This window comes from Besnoitia besnoiti, chromosome IX, assembly GCF_002563875.1.
Source record: "Besnoitia besnoiti strain Bb-Ger1 chromosome IX, whole genome shotgun sequence".
Lineage (NCBI taxonomy): Eukaryota > Apicomplexa > Conoidasida > Eucoccidiorida > Sarcocystidae > Besnoitia > Besnoitia besnoiti.
The window spans coordinates 940,814-955,304 of NC_042364.1; the positions used below are offsets into that span (position 1 = coordinate 940,814).

At 62.3% G+C, this 14,491-nt stretch overlaps 2 protein-coding genes across 2 annotated transcripts; one reads left to right on the plus strand and one right to left on the minus strand.

Moving 5' to 3' along the window:
- Window positions 1–1,111: 1,111 nt before the first annotated feature.
- BESB_013060 (uncharacterized protein) lies at window positions 1,112–1,450 on the minus strand (the record flags this gene model as incomplete). The annotated part of the gene is made up of 1 exon (XM_029360036.1): window positions 1,112–1,450. The coding sequence occupies one exon, from the start codon at window positions 1,448–1,450 to the stop codon at window positions 1,112–1,114; it is 339 nt and encodes a 112-aa protein (XP_029216703.1).
- Window positions 1,451–4,249: 2,799 nt separating this feature from the next.
- BESB_013070 (uncharacterized protein) lies at window positions 4,250–13,820 on the plus strand (the record flags this gene model as incomplete). The annotated part of the gene is made up of 5 exons (XM_029360037.1): window positions 4,250–5,412; window positions 5,505–12,228; window positions 12,582–12,675; window positions 13,111–13,203; window positions 13,594–13,820. The coding sequence occupies 5 exons, from the start codon at window positions 4,250–4,252 to the stop codon at window positions 13,818–13,820; spliced, it is 8,301 nt and encodes a 2,766-aa protein (XP_029216704.1).
- Between the last annotated feature and the right edge of the window lie 671 nt (window positions 13,821–14,491).

Sequence of the window (14,491 nt, forward strand, 5' to 3'; positions counted from 1 at the left end):
TGAACCTTCTTGTCTGCTGTAGCAATCTCAAATTATTGTCAAGTTCCATGTACTTCGCCGCACAAATATACCTCCGGACTGCCGCTTCTGTAGCCGCGTATTCGGGCTCAATAGGCTAGGTGGTGAAGGTACCGTATTCAGTGCTTGCCGCTACAGGTCTGCCGCGGAGTCAGCGAAAACTCGAGATTTGCCTGCTATCCTCTATTATCGCAAGGCGCCGCGCGTCAAAAAAGAACTTAAAGCGGATCCCCGTGTACTATCGCCGCCATCGAACGCGCACGTTCGACTGGGTTTCCATTTCGTTCAGTGCTTTGGCAAACGAAGCCATTTGCAGCAGCACCTGACACAGAGCTGCAGTTGAGCGTTCGCAGGCTCCCTCGTGGAACCCACCTTGTCGGAATTGATATGACAGCCAGCCTCGTTTTCCTTCACTGCTAGAAAGCGGCTTCGTACGTCCTCGGCGGGAATGACACTCTCGGATTGCGTGAAACGCGTTCACTGCACGTGGAATGAGATTTCGGCGCGGCACGTCTGCTACCGCCGCATGTAGGTAGAGCACTGCCATGTTGGGATTGAAGACGACAGGCAAACGATTGCTTTGTTTCTTTCACTTCTCTCGCCTTTCGTCATGATTATTGAAGGGCGGGGACGATCACAACGTTGCTCCGCTCACTGCAAGCCCCTGGTGGTCCACGGAAAATGCGTGGAAGCACGACCCGGTGTACTGTGATCTCTGGCGCCGTTCATTGCGTGGGTAGCCCAGGGCCTCTACGGCATGTGTTCGCTTATCCCACGAATATCCTAAAATGTTGCCAGACACACGCCTGAGTCCACAGATGTTGTGTTTCTAGCGTTTTTTGGCCTGCCTTTTGTAACTGCCATTAGACGCGCCTGCAACCTCTAAGTCGAGTTTTGCTCCACGCGGCGCGAGTCCACGCTCGTGGTCACCGAACTCACAAACAGGTACCCAAGGCACGAGGCCTCGAAAGACAACACAGATTTGATTACCCTCTCGGCTCCATCTGCCTGAGCGCCTGAGTGTGAGGGATTCTTAGGTTTGCTGTGCTCACGACGTGAGAGTACGCAGCGAGCGCGCGACCACACAGTGAGTTTAAATCGCCCCTTGAGTTGCTGTCACGTTGTACGCATGATCCGCAGCCAGACTCGTGAAGCCATACTGTCTCAAACCCGATGCCTGCATGTACGGCTGCTGCTGCTGCTGCTCAGCGTCGTAGAGTATCGTTGGCTCTTGGTCTTGCTGTTTGCCTGTGAGAGCGGCAGCTGTCTTCACGCCTGTCTCTCCTGTCCGTCGATAAAGGACAGCAGTCTCAGGTGAATGCACCTGAGGCGGCGCGAGCACACGGGCTATGGCGACGGACGCTGGAGAAAACAACAGAACTACAGTTGACGCCATGGAGTATCTTTTATCCTCGTAGTCCCTGCGCCGCATGCTCCGACGAGTGTGCGGTCCGTCTAGTGGATTCTCTGGCGCTCCGAAAGGAAGTGCACTGCAGGGCTGGAAGCAAAAAAAATCTGACCCTATGGGAGGAAGGGCACCCGAATCACGCAAAGCGGCTCAAGTGTTTTTCGCATTGGCCTTCGCGCGCATCGGAATCCCTGCCTTCGAGTGTGTCTTGTCCTCGCGGACCTCGCACCCGCTGCCATTAAAGGCGAAAAGATGGCAGTTTCCCTCTGCGAATGCCTGTACGTACTCAGAATCCCGCGCTCAATTTCGAGTGTCTGCTGTAAAAGCCGACGAAAAACGACTTCTGCATCAACCGGCTCTCTCCCTCATTCCGCCGATAGCTACCGCAGCAGACTCGTGGGGTTCGAGGCAGGTAAGAGAAGGCGGGCTCCTTTTCTCACGCCGAACCTTTTCGTCGTTTTGGCTCCTCACCATTAGATAACGCTGTTTCGCTTCTTCCATCGGCTGTACGTAACCCCTGTTTGATATCGTTATTTAGAGAATGAAAACTTCGGGGATAAGCGGGTTTTCCGTCCGGCTCGACTCGCGTTTCGTTTGCCTTGAGGTTCTTCGTTTTGCCGTCCGTTCTCGCCTTTTGGCTTGTGGTTCCTCTACCGCGACAACCCTAAGCGGCTCCTCCGCGTGGAAGGGAAACTTGGAATTCGTTTATCTTACGCCGATTTCCGCTGTTTGAAGTTTTTCTGGTGTTTCTGTAGTGCCCACATTGTCTCTTTCCGCGACGGGCACTCCCGCTCCTCTCACCGAAAAGTCGAGTTCCCCGGCTCGTCTGAGCGGCTTTGTCTACGTTTGACCTTCGCTCCCCTTTTCGAGGAATTCTCTGGATGTTCCTCTTTCTGTTACCCGCCCAGCGCTCCACCCAGAGCTCTTCTTGTGTCTGTTCGGCTCATTTTTTCCATTCCAGTCCGTATCCCGCCTGAGAGCTTCGCTTGTGCACGTCCGATACCCTCGTGAGCCTGTACGGCGGCTGTCTCATCTTCCAGCACGCCTGCTTTCTCCGTTTCTCTCCGCGTAAGCCTTTTCCTTCTCCGCCCTGCGTTGCCGCTTTCTATACACTCCGAATTCTTCAGTTCCGCTGCCTGTGTTCCCGAGGGGCTCGAGCTGCGGCTGGCCAAGTCTCGCAGCGCGTGAATCTCAGCGGCGACAGGGAGCCTGCCTTCGTTAGATCAGGAAGCAGGAGAGGCCCTGTGTTCCGAGAGGAAGAGAGGAGGAGACGGGCGAGGAGAGGAGGAGGGAGAACAGTGAGAAAGGCGAGGGCGCGTGGCGCCGGATTCCACCCGACGGTTGCGTCCCTGTGTCTTTCTTCGGAGATCATAATGGCGACCGGCGCTGCTGGTCCTTGCGTCAGGATCCAACTCTCACTCGGAGCCGCCAACATCTGGAAAACCGACAGCAGATCCTATGCCCTGCCTTCCTTGAAGGGCGTGTGTGCGCGATGATGAAAGGATGAAGGCGTTGTGGTCGGTTCAGCCAGACAAACAGCAACAACGACATTTCTTCTCGCGCCCACGAACCAGTCGCGACCCAGAAAAAGACAGGCGAGACTGCGTTTTTTCGAATCGCACGGACGCAGCGTCATTTCAACCTTGCGGTGTGCGCCAAGTCTCACACTGGGGAAGAGCCGCGAAAACGCTCAAGAAACAGAATTCTGTTTCGCGAGTGTGCGCGCTCATCGGGGATCTAGTCGTCTCTCTAGAGTTTCGCCTCTTCGTCGCCTCCCCCGCGCCTCGGCCTCTGCGGAGACATCTGGGCTGCTTCTCGTCCCTCTTCGCTTGACCGCAGTTGCATGCACCCTGGATAAATAGCTGTAACTATGACCCTCTCAAATTCCCCGGCATTTCTTTATTTATCAGCAGGTCCCCCGTCGTTCTGTCCCCCTTGCGTCCCCAATGCAGAGCGGCGCAGCCGATGAGTCTGTCTGTCGCTGTTTTGTCTCAGCTGTTTCGTCTCCGCGCCCAACTCGCACTTCTGGATCATATGAATGTACGTGTCCCTCTGCGCGCGCGCCAGCGCCTGCAGAATCTCCTTGGGAGTTGCGTTTTCCTTCTAGTCGGGAGTGAGTCTTTCCTTCCGCTCCCTCTCTGCTCCCTTCCCGCGGGCCTCTGTCGAGCTCGCTGCTCATTTTTCGAGCGGTCGTTGCCTTTATTTCCGTTGTCGAGTCGCCCTTTCGTGTTTAAGGAATCGAGAGAAGCTACGTCGAGAGAGCCGGTCCGTCCGCATTTGCGCTCAGTGGGCGGTCAGAAAAGACGCCGCGCTGCCTGCAGTTCATTCTCCGCTATTTTGACGCGCGGGCGCCTTCGACTGCCACGCGAGAGTCCTCACAGCAATGCAGTCCGCGGGAGTTCCTCCCTCTGAAGTTGTGTCGGTGAGTTCTGTCGGCAGAAGCGTGTTGATGTCCTTCAGCGTCTTCTGTCTCAGCGCGCTTCGTCTTCTAGAGTCGACTGGTCCCCCCCCCCCCCCGTCTTTAGTGTGTGGAGCCACGAGGGCGCAGGCGCCGATGCAGCAGTTGGGGAGCAACGACGCATTCCGTGCTTCGTTTTGCGCGCGCACATTCGTGGTTAGACCGTCCCTCGTTTCGGCTGCTGCGGCTCGACTCCCTCTTCTGCGTCATCTCTCTCTCTCTCGCGGCCGTGGTTGTTCGCTTCGCCTCCGGCGTGGGGGCCGCCTGGCGCTTGAGTGATTCGACGTCTCGGTGTCTCCTGGGGCGTGTCTGTATTTTGAGCCCTCCACGTCTGTCCTGGATCGTCTGCGTCTTCGCCGGGACCGATGGGCGAGGAGGCGTTACAGCAGGCGGTGGGCTCGCCTGAGCCGCCGGACGTGTCCCGCGCAGAAGCGTACTCTGCAGGATCGTCGGCGTTGGCTGTTAGCCCGCCGGCCTGCGAGTGCGCTGCCGCCGCGGGGTCCGCAGGGGCCCTCGCGTCTGCGCCCGCTTCGGCCTTTGGGGATCGCCCAGCCGCGGGCGCGTCCGCCCGCTGCGCGCGGAGCGGGGTGTTTTCGTGGTCGTCTTCCTTCTCTTCGTCTTCGCGTGCGACGGCGCCGTCGTCCGCGCCACCCCCCTCGCGAGTCGCCTCCTTCTCGGCGCTTTTCTTCTCCGCGGCGCCCGACGTGCGCCCCTCGCGCTTCCCCTGGAGCTGCAGGCCAGGGCGGCCGCGGAGCGGCTCGTCTCCGGTCGAAAGCGAGACCGGACGCGAGGCGCTGCGCCCGGAGCCGGCGGCGGAAGGAGACCGCGTCCCTGCGACGCCCGCAGCGAGTGCACAGCAGTCCGCAGAAGAGGAGAAAGAGCCGCAGGAGTCAGAAAGCGCCTCGGGCGCTCGGAGAGGACGCGCAGGCCGCGACACATGCAGACGCAGCAACGTAGACACCTCGCTGTCGCCGCGGCGTGGAGGCCCGTATCGCCGGGCGTCCGCGCCGACCGCTGGCAGGCGAGCCGAGGAGAAAGCTGAGGCGGAGCGAGCGGGAGAAGCGAAGGATGAGCGGGGAGAGCCTCAGAGGGTAGGCATGGCGCAGTTTTTTCGCTCGGCGCACTCCTCCTTTTCGCGGAACTCCTGTCTCCTCGCCGGCAAACCGTCCGTGAAGAAGGAGGAAGTCATGCATGCGAGGGGGGCGTCGGAGTCTTTCGATGCCTCGGCGGAGTTTGAAGATGTAGAGCGAAGGGGGGCCGGGTTTGACGGCTCCCCCCGCGACTCCTCGCGATCCTTCTACACCGCCACCGCGTCGTCTGCCTCGTGTTCGTCCTCTTTTTCGCCTATAGCGTCAGTGCCGGCGTCCGCGCTGGATCGTGGCGATGGCAAGCAGACCGACTCTGCAGTGATCCCACCCATTCAGCAAACGCTTTCTTCCTCTTCGCAGTTGCTCGTTCCGGCGCCTCTCGTCAAGCGCGCGTCCCGCCGCCTCAAGACAGAGCCTTCGCGGCCGGCGTCTGAGAGCAAGTCGTTCCTGTCGCGTTTGTTCTCTTCCTTCTCGCGGACGGCAGCCTCTGCAAACAGGACTCCCCCACGCTCGTCCTTTTCTTTCTCTTCAGTTTCCTCGACTTCGTCAGGCTGCGTGCCCTCCTCTGGGGGCGGCGCGACGGCGTTGGCGGCTGCGCGGCCGGACGCGGACCGCATGCATTCGGACCGGTCGACTTCCTCGGTGTCTTCGTCGACGACCAGCCAGGCGTCTTCTGCGCGGCATTCGCGCGACTTCTGCACGCCGTCCGAGCGGCTTTTTGGCTGGCCAGGCTGCGAGCGCGCCTCCTTCTTCCCTTCGCTGAGCAACGCCGCATTGCCGGTCGGTGGAGGGGGGGAGCCGGCCCCGCTCGCGCGCGGAGCACCAGCCCCGCACCCGGTCTCCTCGGCGCAGCGGGCGCGGCGCGTGCGCCGTGTGGGTTCGCCTGCGCGTATCCTCTCGGGGCGATGGCGCAGGCCTCCAGAGACGCGGAAAGCTCCAAGGCGCCCTCGTCGTTCGCGTCCTTCCTCCCTTCGTCGCTCTCCTTCGGCTCGGCGTTCCCGTCTCGGCGCTCTTCGCGGACTCTCGCAGCGATGGTGTCCCGCCCGGCGGACGCCCTCTCTGCAGGCCAGGCCTGCGGCTCCGCCGTGGGAAACGGACTCACGCCGCTGCAGAGCCAAGGCAGCGTGTCGCTGACGTCGGCGTTGCTCTCAGAGATCGTCGTGAAGCCGCTGACTGTCCGCGACACTGGCGGAGTGAACATCGAGGTGGCGGTCGACCCCAAGAACCCCTTCCTGCTGCAGGGCACAGTCACGGGGGCGCTCTCGTATGCGCGCGGCGGAGACTGTGTACTCCGGCGCGGGCCCTCTGCCTCGTTCCAGTCGTTGCCGGAATCCTCGGAGTCGAAGGAAATGAGGTCTCCGGCGGGGATCGCTTCGTCGCAACACCAGGCTGTCCCTGCGGGCGCTTCCTCTGCCTTCACAAGTTGCGAGGATCCCGGCGCCCTTGGCGGACTCCGGGTGGCACGGGGACAGCACGAGAGCTTGAGGCGCGTCGGGTCTCTCTCCGCGGCCGGCGCCGGCGGGGCCCGGGAGGCCGCCGGGCGGAGTGCCGGCCCCCCCGGCGGCGCGCGGCGAGAAGGGACTCGAGCTAGAGGACGAGGTGGGGCGGGAGAGCGCTGCGCTGCCTCGCAGGCGAGCGGGCCTGCAGGGGCGTCTTCCTGGATGACTTCACTCCGTTCGGGGGCGTTTCAGCTCGGGGGCAGCAAGAAGCTGGATCGCCGAGGGAGTGAACAGGAAGATGGCGGCCCCAAAGCCACTCACCGTCTTCCTTCATGCTCTTCTTTGCACATTGCTTCGTCTTACTCGTCTCCACCGCTGTCGGTGGGGAAGTCGTCTTCGTCCTCGTGTCCGTCGCCTGTCCCTTCTTCGTCTCCCCCAACCGAGCCTGTCTCCTTTGACCCCCCCGCCTGCCTCTACGCGAGCTCCAGGTCCTCCGAAGGCGGCACGGTGACGCCGCCGCTCGTCCCGCTTGTCTCCGCGTCTAGCGCGCCTGCGGGTTCTGGCGCCAAAACCGGCGACGGCGCGGCGCTCTCGGGGGCCTCCAGCCCCGAGGGCGCGGGGTTCACCCCTGCGCAGCACGCGAGAGACGCTTACGCAGGCCTGCGGGGTGGCGCCGAGGGAGGCGTGCGGGCCCGTCGGGCTCGCACAGGCAGCTGCAATTTGCCCTCGAAGAGCTGCGGCGGCGCGGCGGCTGCTGGCGCGCCGTCGGGCCTGTCTCCCCCTGGGGCACGCGGCGGGCCGCCGCAGGCGACGTACTACTACTTCGGAGAGACGAAGCGCAACAAGCGCCATGGCTGGGGCATGATTGTGAACGACGAGCGCTGTCTCCTCGAGGCGCAGTGGGTTAACGACACGGTGCTGGGCTGGTATGTCTGCTACCACGAGTACGCGACTGAGTTCGGCTACCGCGAGCTGAACGACGTGGCAGCGGTCTCCGTCGCCAGCGACCACAACTCATTCATCGTCCCTGTGCGGCCGCGACCCGTCGACACCGACGAGGACTTGGACCTGCGGGGCCCCCACCGGCCGCAAGAGACGAGCCGCGGCTGGGAGAAGAAGGCCAAGCCGGGCGAGTTCGTCGCGTGTGCGTCCTCGGCAGCCATCGGCGACAGGACCACATGGGGCAGGCGAAATGCGAAGCGCAGCTCAACGGTTGCTGGAGTGAACAAAGTGAAGACGCGGCCCGCCTCTACGACACAGGGCGCCCAGGAGGGCCTGCAGAGCGGCGAAGGCGCCCGCGCGGCGCCACACCCGCCATCGGCGGCATCCGCGGCCGCGGGGCCTCTGGCGCACGAAGCTGCGTCAGACAGAGAAGGAGGCGAGGGCGGGCCTGCGCGGCAGGCGGACGAGGCCGAGGGCAGCCGCAAGGCAGGACGAGCTGCGGAGGTGACGGCTGCGTCGTCGCCTGCTTCGTCGGGGGCGTCCCCTGCGACGGGCTCCGCGGCTTCCGCGGCGGAGGCGCCCAAACAGAAGGGCATGAACTGCTACCGCGCGCGTTTCGCGGACGAGGAGACTCCGACGGACCGAGTTGTGTCGCAAATTCGGCGCGGGAAGCTCAAGCATAAGACGATCCACAGCGCGACAGCCTTCACCATCACCGTGACGAATTCCGAGGCCCCGTCCGACGAAGACCCGCTCTACGCAGCGGCCTCAGACCACTCCTCATGTAGTGACCGCTCGGCGGAGAAGCCACGGCGGGGTGTTGGCCCTGAGGGCCGACCCGCTCTCCACTTTGTGCGAAGCAGCACGGCGGCGCCGGCCTTTCCTTCCAAGCCGTGCTCTGCCTCGATAGACAACACGGGGAGCCAGAATGCAGCCGACGACTTCGAAGTCGAGCGCCCCGAAGTGAACTCCGTCGTCTCCCTGCAGACGACGGCGGCATCGGGCGAAGAGGAACCGATGGCCGAGCCGAGCCTGGCGGCGATGGCAGATCGGAACGCGAGCCTGGCAGCGCCGCAAGTCAAGTCGAGCCCGAAACGAGTCTCTAGGCAGTCTCTCTCCGTCGCTCTCGCGGCTGCGGCGGCCCAGGCTGCGGCAGAAGTCGAGGCAATGGGGGGCGTCGCCAGGGAGCCGAGTACGTCGTCCTTCGAAGAAGAGGAAGGGTGCGCCAGCGGGGCAAGCCTCGCCGTGCACGAGTCGCCGTCCGCGCGCTCGCCGTCGCTGTCGCCCGTGTCCGCTTCGCCTTGCTCGCCGCTTTCGAGGGACGCGTCGCTACTTGTGTCTTCGACAGCGAGCACGCAAAGCCACGCGAACAGCCGCGCGCAGGGCGCGAGAGACGAAAGGAAGACGGGCGACGGGACCCAGGGCCACCTGGAGCCGTCCCACGACTTCTCTTCGTCGTCCCTTCTGCTCTCTCACGGCGACGACGACCTGGAAGCGCTGGAGGAAGAGACAGACAGCCGGGAGAGCTCGGGGCCCCTGGACCTGCTCTCGCCGCGGCTCTCGCCGTCTCCGTCGCAGGCGCGGGAGTCTGGGAACCTCTTCCCGACGCCCACCGGCCCTGCGCGACCGTGCGGCGGAGGCGAGCGAGGCGATCGAAGCCCGCGTGTGGAAAAGAAGGGAGCTTGGGGCGGGGCGACGGAGAGCGGCGACGAGAGCCGCCACGGGTCGGCGCGAGGCCAAGAGGAGGGCGTAGCCAGGAGGGCCTTTGAAGGCGATGCGAAGCAAGAAACAGAGACAGCTTCGAGGCGGGAAGCCGACAGGATGGGCGGCCGGGCACGCCAGCTGGGGACTCTTTTTTGCGGGACTCTTGACCCCGTTTCTGAGTCAAAGACGGCGTCGGCGTCGAATTCACCCTGGTCCTTGCGGTCGTCGCGTGGGAGCGTCAGCGCCTCGACGAATTTGTTCTTGATTGAGGAAAGAAGCCGCGAAGAGGACGGCGAGGCGCCTTCACCCTCGGCGGCGTTCGTGCGGCAGCGCCGGCGGCCGTCGACTTGCATTCCGTACGCGGCTTCGGCCGCGGCCAAGAAGGCCGCAGAGGTTCGGTCGGAGGACGAGGCGGCGGACGACGAGAAAACAGGCTTCGCGGCGTCGGCGTCGAGCAGCGCCTGGGGCCCGTCGCCGGCCTCGCACTGCCTCTCGGCCGAGGAGTTGGAACGGCGCAAGCGGCGTCTGCGTCGCGGCTCGACCTTCCCGGAGTTCACCACTCAGGAGAACCCGGCGGTGACTGAGACGGTCCTCTGCGAGGGCATCAGCCGCGGCGGGGCCTGCAAGCGGCCGGGCGTCCACGATCTGCACTTTGGCCCGGGGCCGCATGGGCCGCACCTGCGGGCCTCCGACAGCACCAAGTGGAGCACCAACACCTTTTGCCAGTTTCTGCGCATGGTCGGGCTCACGCGCGAGGCCTCGGTCGCGAAGCTGAACCATTTTTACGGCGCAGACATCCCCACGCTCACTCGCGAGAAGCTGCGCGAGGCGGGCATTCGCGACCGCTACGTCCAGAAGTTCCTCCTCACCGTCTTCAGGTACCTCTGGTCCTGCTCGGATCACCTCGACCCGCTCACTCCGCTGAACAGGCGTCACCTGCGTCGCCCGACGCTCGCCGGGAGGAAGCTCGCGGCGGGCGCGAGGCCCGCCGCCTCCGCCGCGCCGCTCACCTCGCCCCCGGCCTTCTCGTCTGCGGAGGAGTGCTTGCGTCTCATCCCCGCGACCGAAGTCCGCGTGGGACGGCGCACCGGCGGCGGCGGATACGCCACGGTTCACAAGGCGCGGTACCGAGGCATCGACGTCGCCTGCAAAATTTTCAAATACACGCCGTCCTCTTGGAGCGAGGCGGCCGACCACGAGGACGCGCTCGACCGGGCCTCCGGCGGCGAGGGCCCGCGGAGCCCAGGGAAGTCGTCCGGAGAGGCACCTCTGGCGAGGCGGCTGTCGGGGACCTCTGCGGAGGGCGCCGGCGGCGCGAATGAGAGACGAGAGGAATTGGAGGACGCATCACACCATCTGGGAAAGCGAAAGTTCAGGGAGAAGGCGAAACGCCCTCCGTTCTCGTCTGTGTGCGTCGCCTGCTCGCGTCCTACGGATGCGACTTGCGCCGCAGAAGCACCCTTTCGAGGCCTCCCTGAGGGCGACCTCCTGCCGGCGCATCTGGCGCCGCCTGCGGACTCTCGAGGGGACATGCGGCTGTTTGGAGCCCTGCTGCCGGCCGTCGGGGAGACGCCGTCGCCTGCAGTGCTGTCGGCTAGGAGTGAGCCCTCTGGGACGGGTGATCGCGCACTCGAGCCAGGCGGCGGCGAGGGGGAAGCGCGGCGGAAGTCATGGGCCGTCGACGAGGCGACAGCCTCAGCAGCGGGTCCCCACCTCGACGGAGAGCCACTGGGCGACGAAGGCTCTCTCGCAGACACTGAGCCGGCGATGCGAGCGGAAGAAGCTGCAGCCTCAGGCGCTAGGCATGTGGGCGGAGGGCACTCCAACGACGAGAACAAGGTGACCAGAGGCCACGACGCAGGCGATGGCGGTGCGCGCGCGACAGAGAGATCGCGCGGTCGCTGGAGGCCGGCCGGACAGCGTCGCGTTGCTCTGGAGGCGAGTAGCGTCTCGCGGGTGTCGGGTGACTCTGCTGCGACGGAGGTTTCAGACGACTGCAGTCAGTCCAGGCAGCCTGCCTCGTTCTCTCCACGGCGCAGCGCACCGTCGGGGCCTAACGTGAGCAGCGAGGGATTTCGGGGCGCGCTGCCAGCCTTGAGGTCTTCGAAGCACCCGTTAGCGAGCGCGAGTCAAGAGAAGGACTTCTTCCTCTCTCCGTCCCCGTCGCGGTTCCCCGCGTCTCCGCCTTCTCCTCCCCTTTCGCCTGAGGCTGCTCAGGAAGTGGACGGCTCAGAAGGGGCGGCGTCGGCTTGCGGCTCGGCGCTTCTCACGCAGAAAGAGGAGGTGTCGATGTCGGCGGAGACTTCGCGTGTGACATCTTCGCCTTCATCTTCTCCTTCTCCCCTGACTTCCGCGCGTCTCGACGAGAGGGCCGCCGGCGTCTCAGAGACTGCAGGACTCGCTGTGTCCTGCGCGTCGCTCTGTTCATCCTCCGCGCGGTCCGAGGCCCGGCGCTTGTCCCCAGGCTTGGAGGAGAAAGCGTCGTCTTCTGAAACGTTGCCGCGGCCGCACTCGAGCTACGCGCGTCGCTTGGCCGAAGGCGATGCCACCCCATTCTCTTCACGGGCGGCGCCGTTCTCAAGCGAACTCGACAGCGGCGAGGAGAGCGGCGGTTGCCACCAGGCGGCGGGGCCGGTGGTCGCGGGCGGAGGCCGGGGAGGCGAGGCGTCAGCGCGCGGCGGCCGCCAGGGGCAGGTGCCCCCGGCGGGGGGCTGCGGGGTTGCGTCCGCAAGCGCCCGCTCGGAAGGAGGCCCGCGCCGGATCTTCCCCAAGCTCGACTACTTCCGCTACTGCCCGCAGCCTCTGAAGCACCGCGACTACGAGGCGGATATCCTTGCCTCTCTCCAACCCCACCCCAACATCATCACGCTGTTCGGCCGCTGCCACCTCCGCGCGGGCGAGGAAGCGCTCATTCTCGAGTTCTGCAACCTGGGCAGTCTCGACGCATTCGTCTACCCGCCAGACAACGAGCGCCGAGGCGGGCGGAAGCCGTGGAAAACGCTATCGAGACCGAAGCTCGTCCACATCTTCCGCGACGTCGCCAAAGGCATGGCTCACGTCCACTCCCGCCACATCCTTCACAGAGACCTCAAACTCAGCAACATCCTCCTCGACGGAGACACAGCCAAGGCAAGCCCCCCAACCAGGCGGCATGCGCCTCCGGAACACTCTGTTAGGCATTCATGTACATGTATAATGTAGAGTCTATCTATATAGGTGTAGTTATCTGTAATTGTGTATATGCATTTCTGCTTAAACAGATATGCTTATATATATACATATATATGTGTGTATATATCATCTCTATTCTTCCGCAGGTGTTGCTTCGCGTGCGACGCCGGTGACTGCGTCTGACTCGTGCGTTGCCTGCGTTCCTGCAGATAGGGTGCGGCATGGCGTAGTCATCTTTTGGTTCGTATGCAGGTCGATAGACTGCTAACTTGTTCACTCTGTGCCCGCCTCGGTGTAGGTATTTTTCAGGATGAATTTGTGTATTCGAGTTGGCATGCGGCGGCTTTCTTTAGGTTGCGGACTTTGGTGTGGCGACGGCGTTCGTGGCGAACGACAGCCCGTCAGTTTTGGCTCTCTTTGGAAACGTATTCTATGCGGCGCCGGAAGGTATGCAGCGGAGAAAAGAGTCGAGGTGGACTTACGTCGGTCCCAGGCGCGGAGGTATTGACGTATGTTGCGTAGTCCACACGTTTACCCATCTCCGCCTTCCCGGCTCGTGTGCTTTTGACCTGCTGCCTGTCGTTTCTTTCGCGCTTCGACGCCGCTTTTGCTTTCTGGGCCATTTGTCGTCTAGTTGGTTCGTCCGAGCTTGTCTCATCTTTGTTCTTGGTTCAGTTTTTGCATTCTCTCCTTTATCTCGCCTGTTATCGTGCATCCATATCTTTTTCATCGGACGGACTCTGCCGTGGCGCCGCAGCATTCGCTCTCTCGTTGCTGCCGCAGCTGCTCGTTCAGAGTGTCGAGGTCGGAGAAAGGCGCTTCTGTGCATTCTTCGTAGCTGCCTGCTGACTGCCGCTGTTTCGACTTCTTTTCTTTCCTCAGTTCTGCGCGGCGACGGGTTCTACCCCGCCTCTGACGTCTGGTCCTACGGAGTGGCCTTCTGGGAGGCCTTGACCGGAAAACTGGCCTACGAAGGTGCGGCAGTCTTCTCCGAAATCGCGGATCGACTCGGCATGTCGATCAAGGGGGGGGGGGACGGGGGGGGGAGGTGGATACGATGGCATGACTCGCTTATGTGAACTAACAGGCGCTGCGAGCGGTGTGTCAAGCAAGTCCATATATATATATATATATATATATATATATATACATACCTACATAGGGCTTAGATCGCATATGTGTGTGTTTATATATATTTATATTTGTTGATAGACAATTTGTGTTTGTGTATTTGAACTCGCTTTCGTTTCTGCGGGTCTCGTTCGCCACCCAGAGCTCGTGTGTGGTGCTTGGGGAGTCGTTTTCTTTCTTTCGTCGCCTTCTTTTTAGCGCGTGGTTTCTGGCTTGGGTGTGATTCTGCTTCAGGGTTTTCGGCGGGCTACGTCTTCACACGAGTGGCTGCGGGCACTCTGAGTCTGCGCATCCCGTCAGACTTCCCTCCGGCCCTGCGCTGGCTGATGGCTCGCCTCCTCGCCTTCGAGCCTTCCGAGCGGCCGTCGTTTGAGGAAGTTTCGCAGGCCTTATGCGAACTGGAAGCGAATGCGATGTCTGAAGTCGAGCGAGACCTGGATGACTTCTTCGGCTTGGGATAGACGCATGCAAACATATGTATATCTTGGCATATATATACATATAAATATGTATGTATGTATATATGAGTATGTATATATGTGTGTATATTTTGTGTGTATGTGCGTGTACGCGCATGCACGTCCTCGGAGACGAGTTTCACGCTAGTGAAGTCCCCGCAGGTGCCTGTTCCTTGGGCCTCAGAACTTTCTGTAGAGCATTTCGTGATGCTTCGATTGATGCCTCGACTGCGCGTGCAATATATGTATATATATATATATATATATAACGTACAGTGCATTGTGCGTATACGGTTAGCCTGCTTGCGTGCGAAGCCGCATGCGCAGCCCTGGTGGGGCATCCAACTATTTGTATGAGTGCGAAGAGGTTTAGAAAGTTCGTTGCTTCGGAGTCTGGGAGAGAGTTTCGAGAACGATCTGGTCGTGCCTGTATGAGTCGAGACGAAGACAGCGCGATGCGACCAGGGGCTTGTTTCCGTCTTTCCGTTCCTTCCACAGCCAGACGCACGTGACTCGTTTTGTTATCATGTACAGAAGTGCGTCTACGGTTTGAAGTCATCGCACAGAGGGCGCACATGTAGCTGCACGCATTGGATCTACACGCTTGTATCGAAGCTCATTGCCGGGTCGGAATCCGAACCAAAAGGGCTGGATTAGGCGGCCCCCACCTGGGT